The sequence below is a fragment of the Cyprinus carpio genome, chromosome A5, assembly GCF_018340385.1.
Source record: "Cyprinus carpio isolate SPL01 chromosome A5, ASM1834038v1, whole genome shotgun sequence".
Lineage (NCBI taxonomy): Eukaryota > Metazoa > Chordata > Actinopteri > Cypriniformes > Cyprinidae > Cyprinus > Cyprinus carpio.
Window position 1 is genome coordinate 13986640 of NC_056576.1, and position 25111 is coordinate 14011750.

The window sequence follows — 25111 nt, forward strand, 5'->3', positions numbered from 1 at the left end:
CCTAACCCATACGGTATACCCTAACCTTAACTTTAACTTAATTATAAAATTTACTCTTAAAGCAAGTCTTAAACCTCAAACATCCCTTTTAAGGAGTACCAGAATGTGAGGACAGGCCAAAACCCCCTCACATTACTCTCTGGGTTCTCACTCACAAAGATAGAAGTACACACACAGATTTTGAAGCAAAGTGAGTGAGCTGTGACCTTTAGAATCCGACTGGGACAAGAGCACATTCAATACAATACTACAGTTGTGTCAGAAATAGAAACACACAGACAATTCACTCTTTCTGTAACACACACAATACACAAATTCTCTCACTCTCTTGTACACGCGTACACTAAATATGTCATTGATGAACACAATAGGGCTAATGTGTGGTTTGAAAAAAATATAAATAATTTGTATGTGCTTCATAAAAAGCATTTGTCAATATATATTTGTCAAATATATTGTCTTCTTTTCTGATATAAATGAAAACATTCTTAAATCATCATACATATACTTGAAAAGCCAAATTAAATTACTTGGGTATTAGCCTAAGTCTTGTTTTCTGAAATAAACAAGTTTTATTTCTCTTTTTCCACTGGCAGATATTTGTTGTTTTACGTATCTGCTTCTTAAATATTGCTGTTTATCACTGAAAAACAAGAAGGGAAAAAAAAACCTAAGAAAATCTTTTTTTTTTTTTTTTTTTGCAGTGTAATTTTTGTACATAAATACCCTATGATGAAATTTACACATTGCCTTCATTGTATTAGTGAGGAAATCTTACAGAGGTTTTTATAGAGAGATGTTTAGCAGCTCTAAAGTTAACTTTCAGACAAACCTCTTGATATCAGAAGATTTAAAGCAAAACATTTGGCTTATTTATGACCATTTCAAAGAGCAAGGAACACAGAAACATTGGTTTTTGACTTTTTTCAGTCAAAAGTATAGCCAAACCTGGACTTGGAATATAGCACACAGTTGCATGGAAAAACAGCAGTCCAAGGGTAGGAAGAAATATCCCCATACAAATATTTTGTCATAGACCTATTTAACTTTTTCTTGTAGCTCTAAGATTTTTCTCAAATTCAGTTCCCAGGAAACACACAAACTGACACGATATACCTTGAATGCATTTTAAATAGCTTAAATGAGACACTTCTCCATGAGATCACGTCAAAAACTTCAATCTGCAGACTCTAAATCAGTCTTGATAAACAAGAAGCAGGACTTTTAGGCAAACTCAATATTTACTGCAAATTTGAGGCAGAAATATACAGAGTATAAAAGAACAGACTTCTGCAAGCCGTTGTACTGACAGACCTGAGCAGCTGCACACAGGTCACCCTCATCCACTCCACGCATCCAGTTGCCATTGTCTTTTCTCTTCAAAGTCTAGATAAACTCAAACGGTTGTAAATACTGCAAATTTTTTATAAAGCTGTTGAACTTTCACACAAACACGTTAACATACAAACTTTCTGCTGGTTACCAAGAAAGCTGTATAGCAAATTTGGCACAAAAATCATGGCAGGGGAGGTTAGCATGGGTAACATGGAGAATCTAACCATCTGGCAGGATCTGACACCATGACTACACTACTGTATCCCCTGTGCAAACTCTGTGCAACTCCATAGTAAACACGATATTTTAGACCGACCTTCATCAGAGAAGCCCTGTGTTCAATACAAATCACCACAATCATGTTTTTGTTTTTTGTTTTTGTTTTTAAGAAAAGATTAACATCGTAAGTTCTCAGCAAAGCCTGTATGTCCTATCACAGCATGAGTGATGTCATATTACTGTATGAGTGATGTCATATTATTACTGATAAATACAGAAAAAAATTCAATGCTTTCAAATTGAGTTCGAACATTTTCACTAAACATATCGAACGAACTCAGATACAATACAGATTTAAAATGATCGAAAAGCATTTTCACAAAATGATAACATTTAGCAAGACACAAATTATCTAAAGATGCTTAACTTGAAAATAGTACACATCCACTCTCTCGCGCTCATGAATAATCTTCACACACGCTCTGTTCTTTAAAATACTTGGTGAGATCTGTTTGCGTAATCTACAACTAAATGAACAGCTTATACCAAAAGTAAAATGCACAATGTACCCGTACACAGAGAGAAAAGGGGGAAAAAGAAAGAGAAGAGAGAGAGAGAGATGTGGTATAAAATAGTACATTTTGTAAAGTAAGAAAAAAAAGTGTTGGATTCAAAATCAATCTGAGCTTCAAATGAACTTTGCTATGGATATATAATTTGAGCTTAAAAACGATTAGAAATATTATTTTTTTCTGACACATTCAAAAAAGCTGTCTGTACATTGACGTTAATATATGTTATACTGTACAATAGCCATTAATATGTTTGTTATTACAGGTTATTATTATTACATATCTTAGTGAGTGCTTGGTTGGTTCATAATGGTTGAACCACTGATGGGACTCCAGGGCCCCCTACTGTTCTTGCGGATCAAATCACCTGCAGGGTTTTTAGAGTCTTCCAGCACCACCTAGAGGTGGCAGTGGTACTACAGCTCACCTTCAGGTAATCTGCTCATTTTGTCAATCTTATTCCACAGAGGTGCTTCTTAACTGCTCAAATAATGTGAAATTTGTCAGTGGTCAGACATGAAGCAGTGCGTTCATACTAAGCCAAACTGTTTATGTGCTGCAGTGACACTTCCTTCAGGTTCATATTGTTCATTCTGGTTTATACTGGTGGGGCGTACTGATTCATTGATTGTGCTCATGTTATGTATTGGTTTCACCTGCTATTATCATTTTGAATACTGGTAAAAAGTTTGCACTGGTTTGATCTGGTGTACAGTAATCACTCGTCGTGACTGTGTTGTAAAGATTTGTGGGATGTGAGTGTTTTGTGTCGGCGCGTGGAGGTTCTGTTGCATGTTATACACGTGTTGTGGAGTGTGGGTGGGGCAGGCTGGTGGAGTTGTATCCATGTGTGAAAGTGTTGTAAGGGTGCATGCTGGGATACCCCATCAAAGAATTGGGTGACATAGTAATGGTGTTGGGCGTCATGGTAACACTATTGGGCGTCAAGGTTACTGTGTTTGGTGTCATAATGCCGCTGTTTGGTGTCATGGTGTCAGAACTGGGCGTCATGAGGGGGAAGTCATCCGGTGAGCGGCGCAGCGTGAGAGCGTAATCCCGCGGAGATGATGCCGGGGTCAAACGGAGTGGGTCGCACAGTGACCCCTCCTCTTGGTTACCCCCTGAGATGGAGGTGGGCGTATAGCTGAGGTCATTGGGCGGGGTCTGGCGCTGAGATGCGGGCTGAGGGGGCATGTCCTGTCGACTCCGTTTGTCCTTGCGATAGTAGAGTGCAGCAAAGGCCAAGACATTAAGAAAGAGAAGTGAAGCTCCAACAGCAATTGTGACGCTCAGCTCTGTGGAGTAATCACGCGGATTGGCAATGACCAGTGGCCCACTGCGTGCCGTGGACTGGGGAGGCTGTTTACCAGAGGTACGAGCCTTGTTACCCCCTGGGCGCAGTGTGGCACTGTGAGAGCTGTGTGTGGTCAGAAGAGGTGGGACCCGTGTGGTGGTGGATGTGTAGTGAAACATGTCATGCAGGTTGTACAGGTGAGGTACCAGGTGTTTCCAGAAGGCCACTTTAGTAGCTCGATAGTGATCCCGAACACGAGGCTTCAGCCCAATATGCAGATATAGCTGGTCATGAGGACTGTACTTGGCCCATGTCACTTCTTCAAAACGGTTTGCCTTGGTGTGGATGAACTTAGTGTCCTGAGGAACTGGCTTGTTCGGATCCTAAAAAGAACAAACCATTCAGATACTCAAAAAAAGTACATGAATTACATCTGAAATATACAAACAGTGCTTATATATATATATATATATATATATATATATATATATATATATATATATATATATTATATATATATTCCCTATGTGCCATATTATATATTTTTTTTTTTTTTTTTTTTTTTTTTTTTCATCGTGCCATTTTAATTTATTTTACATTTTGCTTTGACTGAAATGGCATATAAATTTAGTATAAATTTAGTGAGCAAAATTAACATTATAGCTGATGAAAGTGTATCAAAATGTAACATCAAACCTGCATTTTGAGCATTTTTGGACAGTAAGGTACTTTTAAATAAACTTATTTACATTTTATATGGAAGGATGCATTAAATTGATCAAAAGTGACAGCAAAGACATTTATAAAGTTACAAAGGATTTATATTTCAAATGTTATACTTTTAAACTTTCTTTACTCAAAGTATGCTGGAAAAAAATTAATCATAGTTTCCACAGAATTTTTGAGCACCATAACTGTAATAATAAGAAATGTTTCTTGAGTACCAAATCAGCATATTAGAATGACTTTTGAAGCATCATGTGACACTGAAGACTGGAACCATATAACTGTTTTTACTTTATTTTTTGATCAAATAAATGTGCATAAGAGCATAATAGACTTCTTTTTGAACAGTATTATCAAACATATAAACGATTCATGAAACCTATTCCTGTTGTGAGCTAATGTATGTGTTTAAGGGGTTCATCTACAGATGCAGTTTATAACGCCTCTTCCTTTCCACCAGAGGGCACTGTTTCATTGAGTTAAAAGCTGATGCCCTGTTTTACATTGAAATCTACTTTCAGTACTGCTCCTCCCACAACTCCTTGTGACCGACTTCAAGGTCAGTGACTGCTTACTAATTTACCAATCACACCTGTTTTATCATTAACTGGTGGCTGGATAAGATTGGAGCTACTTGTATTGTGACAAAATGCATTATGCATAATTATATGCATAATTAATTATGACATTGCATAACTGATAATAGAATGTCATGATGAATAAATAATATTTTTGCAATGTTTAGCTTGTGTTGCTTTGTATTTCTAATTCTAATTTCTAGTTTTTTGCATATTTGCAAAAATGCTGCATATGTATTGATGTGCTGTTTTAGAGAGTGTTCTGTTTTACCCGGTCTTTGCAAAGTTGGTCCAGTAGGTCATGACGACAGCACTCAGCATGATATCATTACGGGAGAAGTTGCAGGGGAAGAGTTCCGTTGGACCAATAAGTGGAACACCAAACACATAGGGCAGCTCATCGCCGTGTGCGGCGTCCGCCCATGGAGGCTTCATGGGGCTCTGGCAGTGATGGTAAAATGCATAGAAGAAAGTTGGAGAACCGTAACGTGCGTGCAGGTCGGCTGTCACCACAGCTGGCTCCACCCACTGGTGATCTGTAAACATGGCCACGAGGGTTTTGCGACGAGTTTCTGGATTGTCTCGATCAGCCCAGTCTGTGTACATGAACTTTATGGTCTCTCTGAGAGTGTCCTTCCCTTCTGGATAACCGTAGAGACCGTCTACAAAATCAGATACTGTGAAGTCAAAATCAGAGCCAGAAACTCCGCCCTCTTCTGGTTCCACCACGCCTTCTACAAACCGGAATCCCTCTCCCTGGTTAACGCCCAACATGATGTCATAGTTAAGGAACTCCCCCTGCTCCATGAGCACTTCAGGATCATCTGGGATGAGGTCACCGTCAATGACAGGGCCAAAGGCCACATGGAAGCGTGCTGGCTGAATTTCCTGCTCCACCAGCTCCCTGTAGCTACGCTTCTGCATGCAGAGGACCAGATCCTGCATAAAACACAAACACACATGCAACTGTTATATCTGCCTCCATGCCTACACTGGTAAAAACTCCTAGTCATAATAAAGGTAAACACTTAATATTTTTAATTAATCAAAACACTAGGAACCAAAAACTATGCTAACTCATCATGGGCCCTAACCTTATCCTGAGCAGGTGTGAGGAATGAAACATTTATGCTCTGTAGTTCTACTAAATTTGTGGTCATACTTGACTTTGTATTCAATTTATATTCTTCCATTCATATCTATGCAAACATGGGAAAAGAGAAATACAGGCACATGCAGAGAATGTTTGCATTTGATAAAAAGGTTCAAGTTTTGTGACCTGCAAAGAAATTTGATCAATCAAAGATTTAAATGTCACAGATTGATTTAAAACAACAGTTTATATATTGCAGGAATTTTTAAAAAACAAATTAATGCTTTTATTTAGCAATGATGCATTATATTAATGAAAAGTGACAGTCAATACATTTATAACGTTACAAAATATTTTTCTTTCAAATAAATGCATCTCTTTTGAACTTTTAATTCATCCAAGAATCCTTTAAAAATTTATTAAAGTTTATCACAGGAATAAATAACGTTTTAAAATACATAAAAATAGAAAACACTTATTTTAAATTGTAATATTACACAATGTTAATGTTTTTAATCTTTGGTCAAATAAATGCAGTCTTGGTGAGCATAAAAAACTTTCAAAACCATCTTAAACACCCCAAATTTTTGGACAGTAGTTTCTCATTTTAAGTGCTATTTATTGTAAATTGTGATCCTGTCTGTTACAATGTCCCATGAAATTTCACATACTCTGTATAGTCTAGTGTGACAACAACTGTATGGTAGCTTTTATTTCCATATCACTTGACAAGTTTCTACACAAAATACCCAAAACTGCATTGTTACTGTCTCTTTAATAACTCCTAATACTCATAAAATTACAAGAAGCATCATACTTGTGTGTCAAGGACATTACAGCCAACGCGCTCTGCAAGGAGACGTGTGTATTTCACAGGCTGATAGTTCACTGACCAACTGGACAGTGCTGAGCCACTCTGAATGATTGCTCTGTGAAACAAACCTAGAGAGAGAACAGAATGTCAGAAGAAAATAAAACAGTAAATGCCATGCCAATATTCCAGATCAGCAATTATATCTGCAAAGGGCAGAGTTGCAGTATCTTCACCCGTCACGAAAGAAGGGTACATCCACATCCTGGGTTTTCTAAGAGACTCACTAATGCCATCTTTATGTGACCCTCACAACCTTCAGTCAAATCATTATATATTTCTCATCAACTCCACTCGCAGTGTTTAAATTTCTTCTTACATCTGCCAAACAATCTGTTAGGTTCAATGTTAGAAATGATCTCCAGGGGCAGCTTTGCTTTTATGGTGGCATTTTTCCCTGACCATATAATAAATGCTCCAGCTGAATCCATTATGGCTACTGATTAAATTTGACTAAAAACACTTCATATTCAACTGCACTAACAGTTTTGTATTCAGTTCGATGATATAAGATCAGTTGGCTTGAGCTTCAACCCACGATGTTTAACTCCCATCTGGTTGGTGGTGGATATTTTTTTTTATCATTTAATACTTCACATTCAGTTATCACCTCTGAGGTAGTCAATGTAGATATCTGACAGCTACCATTTCTATAGAGACACTAATCCCAAACTTGATAGACCTAGAATACAATATCATGACCACCAATATCATCAGATGTTCTCCGCAGAGCATGAATCATGAGTCATCACCATTGTGGCCTTGAGCAAGACACTTCTACACACAGATTGCTCCAGCAGGATTGTTGCTGTAATGAACTCATGTCATGACTCTATGGTGGCATTGTATGAAAGCCGTGTAAACAAATTCCAACAACCTTGATCATGAGACTAAAGCATTTCAGCTCTTTTCAGTTCTACCATATCATTTCTGCCAAGACAAGCCTTCCATAACCAGCGCACACATCTCTGACTCATGCAAATTACTCTACAAGGAAGCAGTGGAGAAACAATTTCAACAGCTACATCCTACTGGATGTAAAACATGCCCACCACCCACCAGATGGGAGCTGAATTTTTTGTGAATTTCAGGGGGTGAAACTCGAGCCAGCTATTATCAAACTAAATACAAGAGGTCTTAAATTAGGGGGTTTCAACTTTTTTTGTTCTAAAGACCCATTTATACTCTGGGGGAAAAAAACATTAAGTGTGATATTAACATGTTGATTCTATTTGCTTTACCATTTTTGTTTTATATTATTTAATATTATTATTTTTATTTATTATATATTATATTATATAGAACCATTTCAGGTGTATAAACCTTAAAAACAGTGTCAAAAAAAACAAACATAATAAATGTGTTTTAAAAAGGTATGTTAAAAAATACATTTAGTGCCTAATACGTAATCTTTGCACATTGGAAACTGTGAATTTCCCCTATTGCTGTCATGTAGAAAATATTATTTTATTCAATGCAATGTTCAGTCAAACGGAATGAAACAGAATCCGCATCAATATGCAGATTTGTCCTTGTCTGCAGAAGAGCTTTTCTAGTGAACAGTAAAATTGATTTTTAATTGTTTGAAGTCATACTGTATATTTCACTTAGTCTGGAACAGTCAGAACAAATTAAAGAGAGCTTAAATCCTAATGACTCATTATCAGTGTTTTTCAGAGTAGGCACAAAACTGCAGAAAGCAAAGCTAAAAAGATGAGGAAGGAGAGAGAACACTAAGGCTCCAGGAAAAGGATGTAGCTTGAGTCCAATCATTTTGAACATCTACAGTACATAAATGATACAGCAACCGTGGAGGAGAAGTATGCCACCCTTGACTTCACTCTATACACACTAAAATCAAATGTCTTCTCAACGGGATGACCTGGTTCTGCGATCCACACAAAAAAGGAATGTAGCGGAGATGCTCCCTGCTGGAGCAATAATTGCAAAAATTGGTAGTGGCAGTCCATTTGGACGAAACCAGAGCGATGGTTTTCCATAAGAAAGCAGAATTTTTAGGAAACGGATAGCAGTTGTGGTGGCACTGGCCTACAGTATACAACCACCTACATTTTTAATAAGCGCACCTGGGTTTATTCTGGGTGTAAATGCATTCAGTAAGAAAGAGCTAAAAAATAATACACCATGTATGAAATCACAGTTTTCTAAAATGTATGTACCAGCAAATGCATGCATAAAATTATATAATTAGATCATAAAATCATATGGATATGAAAAAGGGGGATCAGCTGCAAATTTTAAAAACTGACATAAAGAGGGAGAAACACAAAACAGTGAGACAAAGAGAAAGAGATGAGACAGGTAGGGGAGACAGAGTGTTATCAATACTGTACGTTGAAGCAAAACAATGATGTTGGATCAATATCCCTGCAGGTGTGTGTGATTGGCTCTGATCTCTTTAAAACACACTTTGCACACATGCCTTGCAGTGACAGACACACCTACACACACTCAAAGCCCACAACAGAGGGATAAGGCTGATCAGGCAGGAGACGAGTTACCATGGTTACAGCAGAGATTACCGTGGTAACGGAAACTCAGATGTGACAGTGGTCATGGCTGCAGAGGCAGCTGTCTCAGCAGTAACAGACTGCAAAAATACACTGTACATGTCTTACAGAGACACACCTTTAACTGATTATCATAAGGTGTTACATAGGATATAATTACATAAATATCATTATAGAAAATTACTTAATTACTAGTGAGCAGGTTTTAAAAGGAAATTTAGTTTCCTAACCAATTAATTCATTATGCAAGTATAATTAATATTTTCAATACAGTTTTATGAAAGTGCACTCACTGTCATGTCCCTCTGTTTCAACACATTTTAATTATCTGAATATAAATGTTCGAAACAGCAATGAAGAGAATTTCACTGCATCGGTATGTTTATATTATGAATTAAACATTAATATTATTCGAGGTGTGTGATCGCTAACCTTCAGAATGGTGCGAAAGAGTGAGCAAACTGACACAGGATGCTCCGATTCCTGAGCCAAACACGGTCACGCGGCCCGGATCACCACCGAAATATCCAATATTCTTGTTGATCCAGCGAAGAGCTTGAATCTGATCCAAGAGACCATAATTCCCTTTAGCGGCCTGGTCACCAGTGCTTAAAAATCCTGAAAGAAAGACACGGGACAGAAAGATTTGACAAAAAAATCACTTCTGACTTCTCATCAGTGATCCCTTAGAGTGAAACTTTCAATAACATCTCTGTTTTTTTTCATCTCTGCAGTTTAAAGAAGCAGAACCACTTATGAGATTGTGGGTATGCTTTTGTGTAATGATGCATAAAAAAATCCTTGAACCCGAAAGTAAAAATGGCCTCGCAACTTTATGAAAATGGCTGGAAATCTTATGAAAATACTGTAGCAGCAAGAGGGGTTATATCAAAAGAAAGCCATTCATTACAAATTATTTTTTCATTGGCAGTTGTTCAGTTTGTATACTGTATACTAGGCTTGAAAGAAAATCATCAGGTGGTGCAGGTATGACATCTACCAGCAGGGGCTAACTGGGCCGTGCTAACCAGCCAAAACTAGACCAACCAAATCCAGACCCCTGTAAAATTTGGTACATGTTTGTGCAACAGATAAAAAAAGAGCTTTGATGAGTTTATCTAACTGTTGTAAAATCAGGCACTGGCAAAGACAGTTTTGGAGTAGTTTAAACAAACAGCATTTATTTCCTTTAGTGGTTATATTGCAACTGTCAGGCCATCAATGATGGTAAACATAAGGTGATGATGTTAGTTTGCTTTCATAGTTGATTGTTGCTTTATAGGGTTCAGCTTTGCTGTTTTATCAGTGCATTTTCAGAGCTGCTTCTTCAACATAAAACATTTTAACCTATATATAGTCGCTGAGATTAAACAGAATCAGAGCTCTTTAGAAAAGAAGCACACTAACAGCACTCTCTCTGAATGCAGCTGTAATGGACAGATCTGCTCCCCAAAGCATTTATAAAACATTATTGAGGTCTTCTAAAAACTTGGATGCTTTTGTAATGGCTGACATGGTGCATTTGGAGTGACAGTTTCTTTCCTTGCATTTCCAAAACAGAAAAATGGTGTAGGCCTACCTAAATTCATAAACCTCTTTTTTAAGCTTAATAAACTGATTTGACGAAATTTCTAAAACCATTTCCTTACCTAATATTCCCACCCTGTAGTTGAGGGTTATGACAATGACATTGCCGTAGCTGGCCAGCACACTACCGTCCATAATATTCCCCGTGCCCTCCATGTACGAGCCACCATGAATAAACAGCATCACAGGACGTGGGTCATCTCGAGTATCCCTAAGCCCTGCATACAAAAACATCAACAGAAGTGCACAAAAAACATGAGGCTCTCTGCGTTCTGAAGTGTTTTTCACAGCTGCTTAAAATCTCCACAGAGATCTTCTGCACCACTGACAGACTTCAGCTTTAAATAATCTATTTAACTCCTCATCATTCAGAACACAAGTGACTAAAAATAACAACGTAACCAGCCAAGAACTGCCTCTGAGACTTCCTTTAAATTACTCAATTTCTATGAGTTTCATTTATTATAATGATTATAGTCATTTCATGGTGAAGTGTTGTCTTCAAATTCAGTGTTCACAAATAACAGGGTAGGCAAGTGAATAATGCAGTATTTATCAGATGTATTTGCGAATGATTATAGTTTGAATTACTGCTTAAACTTAAAAAGAAGAAAGTGTCTAAATCTAGTAATGGGACTGCATTTGAAATACTATCTACGTGTGTGTGTGTGTGTGTGTGTGTGTGTGTGTGTGTGTGTATACAGTATATAAAATAACTGTACATTTACAGTATTGGTGGTTTATAATATGGGCATTTCATTATACTGATGCTGATATCTAGGAAACCACCTAAAACCACCTTAAGATGCAGGGCAAATACAACCTTCCAAAATGATCCTGAAAATGATGCAACATTGTGTAAACATCATCCAGATTATTCTCTCTCGCATTAACCATGATGGGATAAAAAATGAATAGGAAAAACATTAAAAATGAATTCATCTGAAAGAATGATGAAAACAGGACATACCATCATCCTCCGAACGCTCTGTGTCAGCTGACATGTCGCCCGTTCTCTTTGTACCTAGAGAGAGAGGAGAGATAGGGATGATAAATTAGATGAGCAGATAGAAACTAGACCGGAGAGAAACATATGGGTGTGTTTGTGTGTGTTGGGGGTTGTGCGTAAGTGGGTGATGTATAAAAGCTTAGTGGACTTCTCTCTAAATTACTGTGTGATACCAACAAGGGTTCACTTTCCCATGCCGAACCCTGTAGTAATAAAGCTTTCAGCATTTTGCCAAGCGCAATTCACTATTTCCTTTAAATGAGGACGAAACAGTGCTCTCAACGTTCACTCCAATGGACACAGATGCTGCTTCGGTTCAGCTTAAAGAATGCAAGGAAAGCACACAGTTGAATCTGGCCATGGGCACTCAACTTGACATCAGAGAAGCTTCTGAAGTAGCTTAGAAATGCTGAGAAAAACAGGAACTCAGAGGATGTGCGGAACTCTGTGGAGTTTGTAAGCCAACATTAAAGGGCTCCAGTGGAATATTTTTTCGTTTTATTTTTTACATCCAGTATTACAACCAAAATTCTGTGTTGGTGCATTATGTGTATTGCAATGTTGGGGAAGCTTTAAAAGTGAAGCTTAGGCTTGATCTACAGAAGGTAAACTACAGTCAAGCAACACTCTCATTCTTTTTTTTTTTTTTATACTTCTGTTCAGCAAGGATGCATTAAATGATCAAAAGTGACAGTAAAGACTTTTACATTTTTACAGAAGAGTTCTATTTAAATTAAATGCTGTTCTTGAACTTTTAATCAAAAAGCTTAAAACAATTATCAAGGTTTTCACAAAAATAGTAAGCAGCACAACTATTTTTAACATTGATAATAACAAAATATTTCTTGAGCACCAAATAAGCACATCAGAAGGATTTTAAGATGAAATGCATTGCCGTCACAGGAATAAGATTTTAAAATAATGTTTTAAATTGTGCTCTGTGAACGAATATGAACACGAACATTTTAAAAGAGTTTAACAGTTAACAAAAGTTAAATGCTGTAAGAATATGTTGAGCATTGCAAGTTCATGGTAGTTTATGCATTTGTTGAGACCTTAAAGCTTCCCAAGTTACTAACAAAAGTAACAAAAGTAATTATTAAAAATTACATAATGCTCATAGTGTGTGTGTATTTTCAATGTTTTTGAAGGATATTTTAAAGAAATTTACACTAAAAACAACATATAATAATTTATATAAATGCAACAGCTTTTAAATAAATATTCTGCAACAAAAAGAAGATCTAAAATGTAACATAGGAACTGATGTGGTGATTTTTTTAAACTCTGTTCAGTAAGATGAACTGTCTGAATGAACACATTGCCTAAAAGGAAAACAAAGCACATGAATGGAAAATAAAAGCAAAAACAGTGCCCTTCAAACCCCCCTTAACATATTTACAGTAAGTAGATAAGGGAGAAACCATTTGAGGAACCAAGAACCAAAACCAGTGTTGTTCTATATATGAATGAAGGAATACTGTATGTGTGCACATTTTGCATGCATACTCACCGCTTTGTGTGGGTACGTATATATTCAGGTACAGACAGTCCTCACTCTGCTCCTGCAGGTATGTAGCAACCGTGTCAAGGTTGTAGGTGGCCCAGACAGGCATCATGATGTCGGGCACTGTGTTGTGGATGGTCTGTGGGCAGACAGGAGAGAAGCGGGTGGCATTCCGTACGCCGGACCAGGCCGATGGAGCATCGGGCGGCATGAAGCGCTTCTCTTCTACAGGTGGGGCAGCGTAAGGCACACCCAGGTACTGATCCACAGGGCTCAGACCCTCCGTTGCCACAGCAACCCGCATCCCCCTTAGCCTGCCAAGTGCTGTGTTTACTGTGGGCTGGTAGGTCAGTGCTGTTGCCATGGAGACTGACCACATCAACCACACAAGCAGCCAACACAGAGCAAAGTTCAGAGGTCGGCAGTGCAGGTGGGTAAGCAGCAGGTAAGTTGCTGACTGTGTGTGCCACATGGTCCCTTCTTAACAGCACACACACGTTCACACTTATAAATCTCTGTCAGTAGCTCAATGACACTCTCTGCTTTGACACAATCACACTATAGCACTCAAAAACAAACATGTGCCACACACTCAGGCAGATCCAGTGGGCATCTCCAAAGCCAGGTGTGCACTATCAAGTGCTCCATATTGGTTGATGCTTTCTGCAGGTGATGCTGTTCATTTTTTCAGCACACAGATCCTTTCAGCACAATCCTGAAATGCACACAAACAGGATGTAAGAGCCAGAAAATCTCAACACCAGACATATACACATTTTGAGAGACAGTATAAATATACACATTAAGACAGTTTGCGGTTCATGTCACATTAACACCTGCACTAAACGGCAAGTAGAGACTCTTTAACCCTAAATCTTTGCACAGCTCCAGCACTGTGGGTTCAGTCTCATGAGGGATCAGACATGGACGGCAGGTGGATCTCATGTCTTCTGAGGGGAGGGACTTAAGTCTAATAGTGCAGTGCTTGCGTTCAGAATGCATGTTGTGCTAGTGGATCAACATTCAATGCTTAGGCCACAAACACGCAGAGCAGTTACTTACTGAAATCAATGTGCGTGCATGACGCTGTGGGATAGCAGCATGTAGAGCTGACGGGCTGAAACCCACAGCATTCATTAACTTGCACTGCAGCGATGAGGACCAACCACAAAACAAGAGTTCACATCTACCTCCTTTTTTAAAAACCTGGCCAAAGATCAGAACTGGAAGTCTGTCAGTCTAAAGTGATGCACCAAAGAACCACTGTTGTTTTTAGATGGCTTAAATTCTAGAATCTCATAAAGATTCTTATAAATTATTTGAAATCAATATGAAACAATGAATCTGACTGTTAAGATAAAATGCAGTTGTGCGTTGCACTTCTTCTTTATCTGGGGCAGATAGCATGTCTCAGATTTAAACTTTAAGAAATGTTGCATTGGCCAGTCTGGTATGAAGTCATGTATGAATATACAAGGAGCATTTTATGTGCATGATTTCATGGGCCACTAATTCAGAACTATTATTAATCAACAACGATTTATTAATTAACAACTTTTAAATTGTGAAAAGCCCCAAAGTTTTATCACTAAATGTATTATTCTGTTCTGTTGATACTAAGGCTGTAACATTTTTAAAGACAAACTTGGTGACACTGGGCTCAATAATACCCCTTTTCCTAACTTAATGTCCCTGAAGCACTGTTTACAGAACATGCAAATGCCCAATCGGTACGGCTTTGTCAGAAACACACACTTTCTAAGTAAAACAAAGCACTGATTTACAATCATTTACAGATGTAAACAAATTAAATGATCAAATCAAGATTCAAAGAATTCTGTATCAGATCTTTTATCTCAGAGACATTACATAAAATTATCCAAATGTTCAAGATTTATATAAAAACCCTACAAATTCTATTTCAGGAACATTAAATACAAATCAAAATGGATTAAATGCTTCAAAGCACTATGCAATGCAAAATCTGTAACAACTTCAAGTACAGAATCTAAAATCCTTGATATCTTCTGACTGGCACTCACAGAGGTGAGAAACGACTTTCGTTCACAGTGCTGTAAAACACTGGTATGTTGAGCAGGTGTTATCTTATATGACCTATTTTATGTAATTACCTTTCCTGTAAATTCAACTTTAGAACAGCAAACAATACAAAAACACAAAATAAATAATCCCATGCAAAATAAACCAGGTTTTACACAGAAGATAACTGAACAAAACCTAACCAAAGCCAGCTGCAATGCTCAAAAAAGCAACCAACAGGGTAAAATAATTACAATCATTCTTTGCGCAATTAACTGGGTCATCCCAATTATGCAATACCTTTTGAACTCTGTAAAGTATTTTGAATAAAGCACACCTGACCTTCAGAAACAAACGCTGGTCAAGCTCAGATTTTAAAACCATAGATTTCAACTTGACAAATTACACAAAAACAAGAACATTTTCCATGATGCCTAACATGCTGATGCTGGGTGCATGGAAATAAGCCTAAATTTTTTCATATTTTCACGTTGAACAAATTAAGTCATCTGATATATGACGTTCCATGTAGTATGACATGTATAGCATGGACCAGCCCTTTAGTTCTTTTACCGATCTTTTACTGTTTGTTAATTCTTGTCGCTGTCCATGGTGCTGAAGAGAACCGCTACCTGTAGAATATCAGCAGATACAAACAAACGCTCTCGTGTATCCTGCATAATTTTAGCGCTGGGTTCCTCCATTCCAGTAATGTGGGTCAGTTAATCTGAATGTGGAGGCCCATCGAGAGAATACTGGGAGTCCGTTTATTCCAGTGCCCATTTTCCAGTAGCGAGCGGACAAGGGAGGACGGCGCGCGCCTGAATCAGGTCACTGTACAGGCCAGTGATGTGTTTCAAGATTGGGGTCCTTGATATTTACCTCACATAACTGTGCGAGAAATAAAATGAGGAGGTCAGCTTTCAATGAACTGGCGAATTCAGCTCTATTTAAATGAAACTTGTGCTATTGCCTATTCATGTTTATTGATATAGGTATAGGCTACCGCTTCTTTTCTGCATTCACTAGGAATGGGGTGAGTATGTGTATGCGTGTGTGTTCCCCGGACTCACGGCAGGGACGGTGAAAGAGACTACTATACGAGAGATGAATACCAATAGTCTTGTCCCTCCTCCTCCTCCTCCTCCTCCTCCTCCTCCGTAGCTCCGACCGAACGGTGCAGTGGCGGGATGGCGCGCGGATAATCAACTATGCGGGGGCATTTCATTATAAAACACTCACTAGATTTAGTATTCACCACCTCACATCCGATAACAAAGAGCTCGTGAAAATGTACCTGCGGTGTTACGACCCTTCCCACGAATCGGCTAATATCAATGTTTTGTATCATACACGTACAACATAACGCCTTTGGACACGCGCGCTGGAATGGTCTAAGCAAACCGAGCCAACATATGGTAAAATCACTAAGACAACCAAAACTCTGGAAGGGTCTCGCTTCCCGGGTTCATCCACACGGACGATCTCGACACTGGTTTCTGACTGGCACTCCCGCGTGCGCTGCTGTTTCCTTTCCAACAGGTGATGAACTGCAGCTTTAATTCACACGCGCGCAGCGTCACGCGCCGCCCGTGATTAATATATCAGCGGGTATTGGGCATGCACGCGGAAAGCGACTCGACCCCCGAGTGTCCCTCTCGCAGACAGGCCTGTGGAACAACTAAATAACGGTGCTGGCAGAGGTGTTTTCAAACAGATGCGAATAAATTGAAGCAGTCCGACATAGAGTAGAATTACAAAGCCGACTGTTTACGGCCATCTAATGACTATGATTAACGAGATCCCACAGCCCAGATGCAGCAAATCACGGCTTTGAGGTTATTCGAAAGATAATTCTTCCTCTCTCTACCAATTCGTCTCTCTCTCTCTCTCTCTCTCTCTCTCTCTCTCTGCTCACCCTCTCAGGATTACGAGCTTTCATGTTGCAGACGAGAGAAAGAAAATGCCGTTAAAATCAAATCAAATCAAATCAAAGAAAGAAAAGATAAATATTTCCTTTTCAAAAACCACATCCTTTATCGTAGCCATTTCCCAAACACAAGCAATGCGGCGCATTCATTAGACCAGCGTTCATTGTTCAGTCGGAACGCGTTCCACATACACAATCCAATTTGCCCTTTTTTCATAACTACCCACATTTTTTTATTCACCAGCATCGGAAAATTGCTCTTATTACACGGGATTGTTCGTTCTCACCGCTGCCTGAAATTGAGAACCGACGGCGCGCATCAGATCAGCCATAAATAAGAAAATTTTGGGCTCACCTGCCGAATATCGCTCAGCCGGTATCGCATCCGAGCGTGCACTATAATAATCTCATATCTCATCGTTCCCAACATCCAACATATTCCCTTTTCCCCCCGTCGAGCCGTGTGAACGGCGCTCGGCTCTTCTTGCGTTTTTCTTATTTTCAATTAACGTCAATCTCCCCGGGTCTATTTTAAGCGCGCGCGCTGTGCGCGGTCGCGGACGCAAGGTCAGGAGCGCCCACTGCCACGCGCGTTGCCAGGCAACCGAAGGGACACAAGTGATCTTACAAACCGGGAGCCAAACAAAATAAATAATTAAATAAGTAAATAAGGCGGATGTAGACAGCAAAAGCTCGTCTCATCCAAACCAGACAGGCAGCACATAAATTAAAACACCACTGAGTCATTGGGGAATGTAGAGCGTTATGGCAGTGGGTGTGGCGGGTGCATTTATTATCTGAATAAAAATCATATGGCCAGTTTGCAGAATTGCTGCAATGAGCTGGAGTGTATTTTCAAGGTTTGCGTTTGTGCATGTTTTCTTTTTTATACAATCAAAACAAACACCCCATAACATACACTTGTTTAAATGCAATTTAGCCTTAGTCTTTTATTCACTCATTATTCACCCGTACCACAGACACAGTCCCCCTGAAGATCTTAAGGAACCAATGATGATTCCATGGATCGAAACAGCAACCCTCTGGTGACCAAATCAGGGCTTCTGCCGCTACCCACACCAGCCTTCAGAGGAATCAAATAGAACTACACTAGTTATTAAGCTTTAAAACAGTTGCAGTGAAGCACTTTACCATTAATCTCTTTCTACGCAAATCTGTTTTAACTGTCAGCTGCTGCTGTACAGCACACACTACTTTTACATGCACAGCTGGCGCTTATTTGCTCAGCAGGTGGCATGTACTGCATTTGTGAGTGAGTTATTATAAATATGATCACCTCTTTATTTAGCCCTGGAAACACTAATCTAGAATGCAGAGCTTTTGACAAGATCTCATGGTTCTTTGGTAGTTTAGTGGAACATGCCAGTCAGCTGTGCAGAGCTGCAGACATGATAAAAGATGACAAAATAAAGATGACATAAGGTGTTTTTCAACATTAAAATACCTTCTCCTTCCAACCTAATTTGTACAGACAACTATAAGTAAGGCAATCCTACACACTGAAATTGCCTGACAAATTTAAGCATCAATGAAAATGCTTGAGATTAAATATACTTGAGTACAGATTCACAGGTAATAAAGCTGAAATGACACATTAGTCAGTTAAAATTTGTCTTAAATCTGTCTTTATTTACAAAATATACTTAAATGTTTAAGAGTTGGATGCAGTCATGCAGAGGGACAGATTATTGTTTTCCTCAGGATGTATCTTGACCATTTCATAATTTTCTATTCATTCATTTTTATTATTAACAGGGAATCGACGAGGAGAGGGAGAGCAGAGGGACATGTCAAGGGCGGCTTTCTTGAGGTGAAAGCTGTTTTCATCCTTACTGTACATGCAAATTCAGTTACAAATCAAACATAAGTCAGTTTTACAAAATCTTCAAAATAAATATGCATATTGCCATCTAAACAAATGTTAAGAATTTAAACAGACTTTATCTGCATTTAGAAAATCAAAAATCCATGTTTTCTCTTTTTTCCATCTTAACAGAATTCATATTTTATCTCATAATAAATCATTTCATAGTTTATTTATTAAAGCATTTTAAAACAAAAAAGTAATTACAAACAATTAAACATTTTTTTTGTTTCCTAAGCTTGACTTTAAAAAGAACTTATCTAAGCATAAAACAGTTGACTATGATAGCGAAATATATGAATGTTTTTTTGTTGTTGTTGTTGTTGTTGCTGATGCTATATGAATATGCTGTCATTATGTCCTATGTTTCAGAATAAAGTAACTTGGCAAATAAATTTAGAATCTTACACTCTTGTTGGGTTTACAGTACAGAAAAGAGAGTAGTGTCCTGTCTCTCTCTCACACTCCACAGACAGCAAGAATTCACTACAATGTAAATATGCTAAGAACAAAAAAATCGAAATAAACTGCAAATTGTGAAAGGAAACAATATTGACATTAGTCCTCTAATGCCATAATGTATCTGAAAGTATTATTTACATTATTCATTACAATTATGTTGATGAGGAATCACAGCACAAACTTTAAATAAGCAGAATCATTCAAAAATATTTCCTACAAATTGCATAAAATGTTTGTCTGTAGACACTCCTTCTAGTGCGAGTTGTCATGGAGACAAGATGTCTGTCACACATTAAACACTGTTATCACTGATCATGAGATCAACCAAATCAAACCTCTTATAACTGTGTGTCTATCTCTCCTTCCCTCCTTTTCCGTTATTCCCTCTCATAATAAGAATAAATTGAAACATGGTTTTAGACCCAGCACCCAGCAGGACATCTCCAGGACTTTGGTGAGATGGTCTGCATGTTTGGATGTTTTGCCACTGGTTCAGTAAGGCACTGAGAGAGGGCGAGCGGGTGTTGGTCCATCCGATAGTTTTATCGCGTGATTATTGGTTCAGGTTGTGGTCAGAGCCGAGAAGACAAGTGTTCTGGTGAGATGAGTTTTGGTTGGGTGCGTGTCCACTTTCTAAAGGGAATCGCAGTCGACTCAAAGAGACGGAGAGTCTATCCCATGCCACATACCAGATGATCAGCAAGGGACAGGCTTCCAATCTGAGAATAAGAAAAGAGAGCAGCCCAACCCATTTGAGACTTGCAGACAGATACACTCTTTTCACAATAACAGAACAAATCATTCAGACAAAAGGCAGCAAATCAACAAAGTGCTGTTCTAAAAGCAGAAAGCTTGAAGAGATGGAGCTCCTGATTCATGGGAAACAATTTAAAGCTGCTATAAATTCCACCAGATTACAAATGCGGTCAAATTAGCAAAATTTCAGCAACAAAAGACCCACTGTCTGTTATCAATAGTGTAGTCACTCAGCTCACTGAGAAGCTAACTTTCAAACCAAGCATTTTCACTTGACCAAAATGGTGAGTATTAGAGACTACTTTAAAAAAGATTCAAAACTCTTGCCAACCTCAAACTTTTGAATAATTTACCAAATCTGCTGAGTGGCCAAGATGACTGGGTCACAATCCGATTCTTGTTTCTTTTGTTCACAAAGCCTAGGGCAGTTACAGTGACAAATGTGATTTCTCAGAACAACTATTTTAGTGGTATCTGTCAAATAACAGGGAGTTTATAAGTGTTATTCCAAAAAAAAAAAAAACGCACCTTTAACACAGTGGGAAACTTTACTTACCTCAGAACTGAACTCCAACTCTGATATCATCACTCATCAGAAGTATATCACCAATTATTAATACCTTTTTCTTAAGAAATGGTATTACTAACAAACATGAAAAACACACAGAAAACAGCCTTAGACGAACCATTATATTTTGACGCTCTCTGTTCCGTAGACGTTATAGCCCTCTCTGTATGTGGTGAAACTCTGTGTGGTGGATGGAGGAGCTGGTTTGAAGTTCTGGGCATTTTGGGCAAGTCTGAGGCGTTTGGTCTCCTGGTGCGACTTATAGCAGAACTCCACCAGAGCCACAGTCATGGCCAGACCCAGACCCCCCACCAGGATATAGAACACGCCGGCCACGTTACTGAGACTCAGCGCGCTGGTCTTATCCTGCAGGGGGGAGACATTGTTAGTACAGAAGTAGTACTAAACTACTATATAATAACTTACAAATTAAACATACGCATGCAAGCTTTCACTACCCAGCATTCACTCATTCACACTCTCACATACACAGCAGAGGATCTTCAATTTCACTCTCTTGCACACTAGGGGTTGCAAGACTAGTCAACTCACTGGGTCTGTGTCGACTAGTCATGGTTCAAATGACTTCAGTTGTGCTAGCTCAACATATATTGAAAAGCAGGAGGATAATTTCTCTGTCGATAAACTGTGCATCCGTGTAGGTACATGCTGTTAGCTTTGTATAATAAGCTACAATGGCCAAAAAATGCTGGAAATTACACTCTTAAAAAAGGTTAATCTATAGTTGCATTAAGAACCCATGGAAACTTTCCAATGCACAAAAGGGTTCTTTATGGAGTTAAAAAAATAATCTGCAAATATACTGGAAATTACACACTTAAAACTAAAGGCTCTTTATCAGGATCTAAGGTTCCATGATCATTATTTAACATCCACTGAACCTTTCCAATGCACATAAAATTATTTATAGGGGAATAATCATTTTCAGATTATTGGAACGTTCATCTAATAAAAACTAATAAACAAACAGTTCTTTGAAGAAAAGTTCACTAAAAGGTTCTTTGGGGTTCTTTTTTATTTTTTTTGTAGAATGAATGTGGAAATGGCAATTTCTCACCTGATTCAGCTGAGTGGACTTTCTGTGCACTTTAAAACTCTCCTTTTATGCAGAATTAGACTTGCCAGAAACAGCAAAGACTACTGATGATAAGTCAAAAAAAAAGGTAACCAGTGATCCATTGACTAGTTCGACCACTTTCCACCTAGTAAAAATGACAAGCCATGCAAGCCCTATTACACACATACAGCACGCAATTTGCTTGGAGGGAAAGAAGATGAGCTAAATAAAAAGGGGTACAAGAGAGGGGTATTCAAAAAGGCATCAAATCAATATGAGATGTGCCCAGAGGTCAAAGGTTAATGTATTAAAAGCTCAGGCAGCTCAAGAGAGGAAGAAATTATTCCCTCTCTCCTCTCATACATTCACTCTATTGGCCAGAGAGACAGTGAAATATTGCCCTCATACCGAAAACACACACACACACACACACACACACACACACACACACACACACACACACACACACACACAGGTGAAGAGCCAGCTCTGAGCCTGTTGCCCCCTCTAGAGGTGAAGTTGAGTCAGTACAGAAACATGACAAATAAGCTGCCATCAGAGAGCTACAGTCGGATCCTCTGGCTTCTTCGGGCTGCCATCTTAACAGAGGAAGTGAGGAAGAGGAGAAGGAGGGGTAAGAATATTGATGTTACTATGGCAATTCCCCTCTCTGAACTACTTCTGCAAGCTTCACAGCCTTCAAAACTCATTAACAGACACCTGCATGCGACCAACGCCACACCTCAAAACACAGACAAGCCTCAACAGGACTCAGTTCTGCTGCTGTGACCACCGGCCTGACTGTCTACCAACTCTCTGACACACACAAACATGGTCTGTCTTCACTAGAAGACTGTGCAAGGGCACCATAGCAACAGAGGACTGGGAGTGTAGCATTACTGTCTTGAATGCAAAGCTGGAGACCTGTTTTTCAATATGGTTACCATGGTTACAGGCCAATTTAGTCAGTGGTATAGCCTCTTCTGTGCTTATGCATATGGGACATGTTTTCAGAGTTAATTAACTTTCTTATCAGACTGGATTACATAGAGAATTGTAATAAAACAATTGCATTTTATGCTCATTAACTAGAGTCTCTAGGCAAACATGCTTTCCTGCAATTGGTCTCTATAGTGGCCACTTGCTAATAAGGGAAAAGAAATCCTTCTATAGGGGGCGCTGTGCAGTTTCAGCAACTCAGTCAGGACAGAAAATAAAGTTACCAGGGATATGACCCAGGTGTATACATTCACCTAAGCAGATTTTATCCATCTTCAAATAATATAAAGCATTCAGACTCCTACTTACTCCCTTCATTAGCATTACGCGATAATGCATCATTGCATCAGGCCAATTAGAAATACTTTCTGTGGCTGTTTCTTTAAAAATTTCATTCTAATGATTAATGTCTAAGAATGTTGCCTAGAGACGATTTATACAGGAATCAGTGAACACAACAACAATATTGAGAATGAGGCCATGTCACAGCAGCAGAAGAGAAAAAAAAATCTAATGAAATAGTTAATTGCTAAATCACTGCTATGAATACTTACTACAAAATACTTATGTAACACTTAAATAATGAATGACGTACACTTGTAAGTGCATTGTTTATCTGTCATATCTCCTTCTCTCTGTGTGTATGGTGGTGGGGGGGGTGTTGTTTCATTAATACTAAAGGTGCTACATGATATTAAAAAAACTGCATACGTAAAGATTATTTCACAGGAAGGGGCCAAAATGAAGTGAATCCAGCTGGGGCCAAATCCACTAAATCCATTAAAAACAGTAAATGATGCTGGGGCTTGTTATGATATTTGTATAATATGAATGTGTTTGTTTTTTAGAAGTAAATGATTGAGCAGACTAACCTTACTCCCAGAGTCTTTGGTCCCACATTCACCCTTATCGTACCACCACTTGTTTTTCAGCTTGTCTAAGATGCCTTGTTCACTGAGTTTCAACACTGCAAGGTTTACAGGAGTTTCACGAGGGGAAATAACATAAATAACATGGCACCATTATGTTATTTTATGTTATTAAAACTTAAACCTACCGAATATCTGTTAACCAAAGCGATACTGTAGGACAACTGGCCTTGTGCTGTTGATATCGTAGACAGCGAGAGAATAAGAGAGGGAGAGGTGGAGAGAGAGAGAGGGAATGCAGGCAGGGCTAGCCTCAGTGTTACCTTCGACCTTTGACCTGGCAGTGCTACCTACTGTTATCGCTTTGAGTAATCGGCACTCACTGTTCCAACAGAGGCAGAGAGAGTAACCATGGTAACACAGCCAAACAGAGCATAATTACAAAGAGCATTGGGCAGATGAGTATCGTTATTGTAATTGTGGTGCGAATGCGGCTTTTCTAACCCAGTATTCAGCAAGCTGGATCCATCAGGAGAAAAAACCCTTACTTGACTAACAGACAAACAGGACCCAGCAGTCAGAAGGGGAACCGGTCTGTGGTGGGTGAGGGCTGAAGCCAAACATCTTACAAAATGAAAACACAGAGCCTTCATTAAAGTCAGCATGTAAATAATAAACAAAATATTAATATGAGGGGATTTGGAAGATATTTGCATAATGCATCCTATTGAAAATTTGATTTGCAACAATTTCCAGGACAGCAGACGAAATAATTGAAACAGAACTGCTTGAAGATGTTACCATTCCTTCTGGGCATTTCGTTTTGTAAGATGTTAGTATGTCATCAGCAGGACTGCTGGGAAACTCAGTTTATTTTCCTTCTGCTAAATGATGAGGGTCATAATCCAGCAAAGCAAATATTCCATACTTACCACTGTAACAAGTCAGCTTCAGACATCGAATGGTTTGACACCTGACAAATAATACCTTGAAAGAATGTGATTAAATTACGGAGATGAACCTATTGCTTGAGTACATTCAATTAGTATTTATGTATATTTATAAGTGAGAATCCACAATATTGCTTCATTTTCAATTCTACTTATGCAACAAACATAATTTCTTAAAATTTCATTCAAATTTTACATTAAAATCAAAATTTTAAATCACTAATAAATCAATTCACTTATTGTTGCTATTTT

At 38.6% G+C, this 25111-nt stretch overlaps 2 protein-coding genes across 4 annotated transcripts in view; both read right to left on the reverse strand.

Annotated features, from left to right (window-relative positions):
* Positions 1 to 1219: 1219 nt before the first annotated feature.
* On the reverse strand, positions 1220 to 17995 carry LOC109084589 (neuroligin-3-like). 2 transcript variants are annotated; one of them, XM_042754128.1, is made up of 8 exons: positions 17648 to 17995; positions 13329 to 14037; positions 11777 to 11830; positions 10869 to 11024; positions 9652 to 9837; positions 6635 to 6759; positions 4995 to 5663; positions 1220 to 3803 (listed from the first exon to the last, which is right to left on the reverse strand). In XM_042754128.1, exons 2-8 carry the CDS (start codon positions 13792 to 13794, stop codon positions 2922 to 2924), a joined length of 2538 nt encoding a protein of 845 aa, XP_042610062.1. In that variant the 5' UTR covers positions 13795 to 14037; positions 17648 to 17995; the 3' UTR covers positions 1220 to 2921. The 2 variants fall into 2 exon arrangements, with proteins under 2 accessions (XP_042610062.1, XP_042610067.1); XM_042754133.1 differs by lacking the exon at positions 17648 to 17995 and adding an exon at positions 16436 to 16457 and having other exon boundaries at positions 1220 to 3804; positions 4996 to 5663.
* Positions 17996 to 18921: 926 nt separating this feature from the next.
* LOC109084597 (glutamate receptor 3) overlaps positions 18922 to 25111 on the reverse strand; it is a 32877-nt gene continuing 26687 nt past the window's right edge. The window contains exons 15-16 of one of the 2 annotated variants that reach the window (XM_042754118.1): positions 21082 to 21329; positions 18922 to 20358 (exon numbers count right to left, since the gene is read on the reverse strand). In XM_042754118.1, the coding sequence (XP_042610052.1) occupies positions 21084 to 21329 (246 nt within the window). In that variant the 3' untranslated portion in view covers positions 18922 to 20358; positions 21082 to 21083. Of the gene's footprint in view, positions 20359 to 21081; positions 21330 to 25111 lie in introns of those variants that run through there. The other variant, XM_019099274.2, reaches the window with a different exon arrangement.

Coding starts and splice junctions, on each gene's coding strand:
- LOC109084589 (XM_042754128.1), bottom strand. CDS start 13,794: ATGTGGCACACACAGTCAGCAACTTACCTGCTGCTTACCCACCTGCAC. Junction 11,831..13,328: donor ATACGTACCCACACAAAGCG/GTGAGTATGCAT, acceptor CTCTCTCTCTAG/GTACAAAGAGAACGGGCGAC. Junction 6,760..9,651: donor TCTTTCGCACCATTCTGAAG/GTTAGCGATCAC, acceptor TTCTCTCTCTAG/GTTTGTTTCACAGAGCAATC.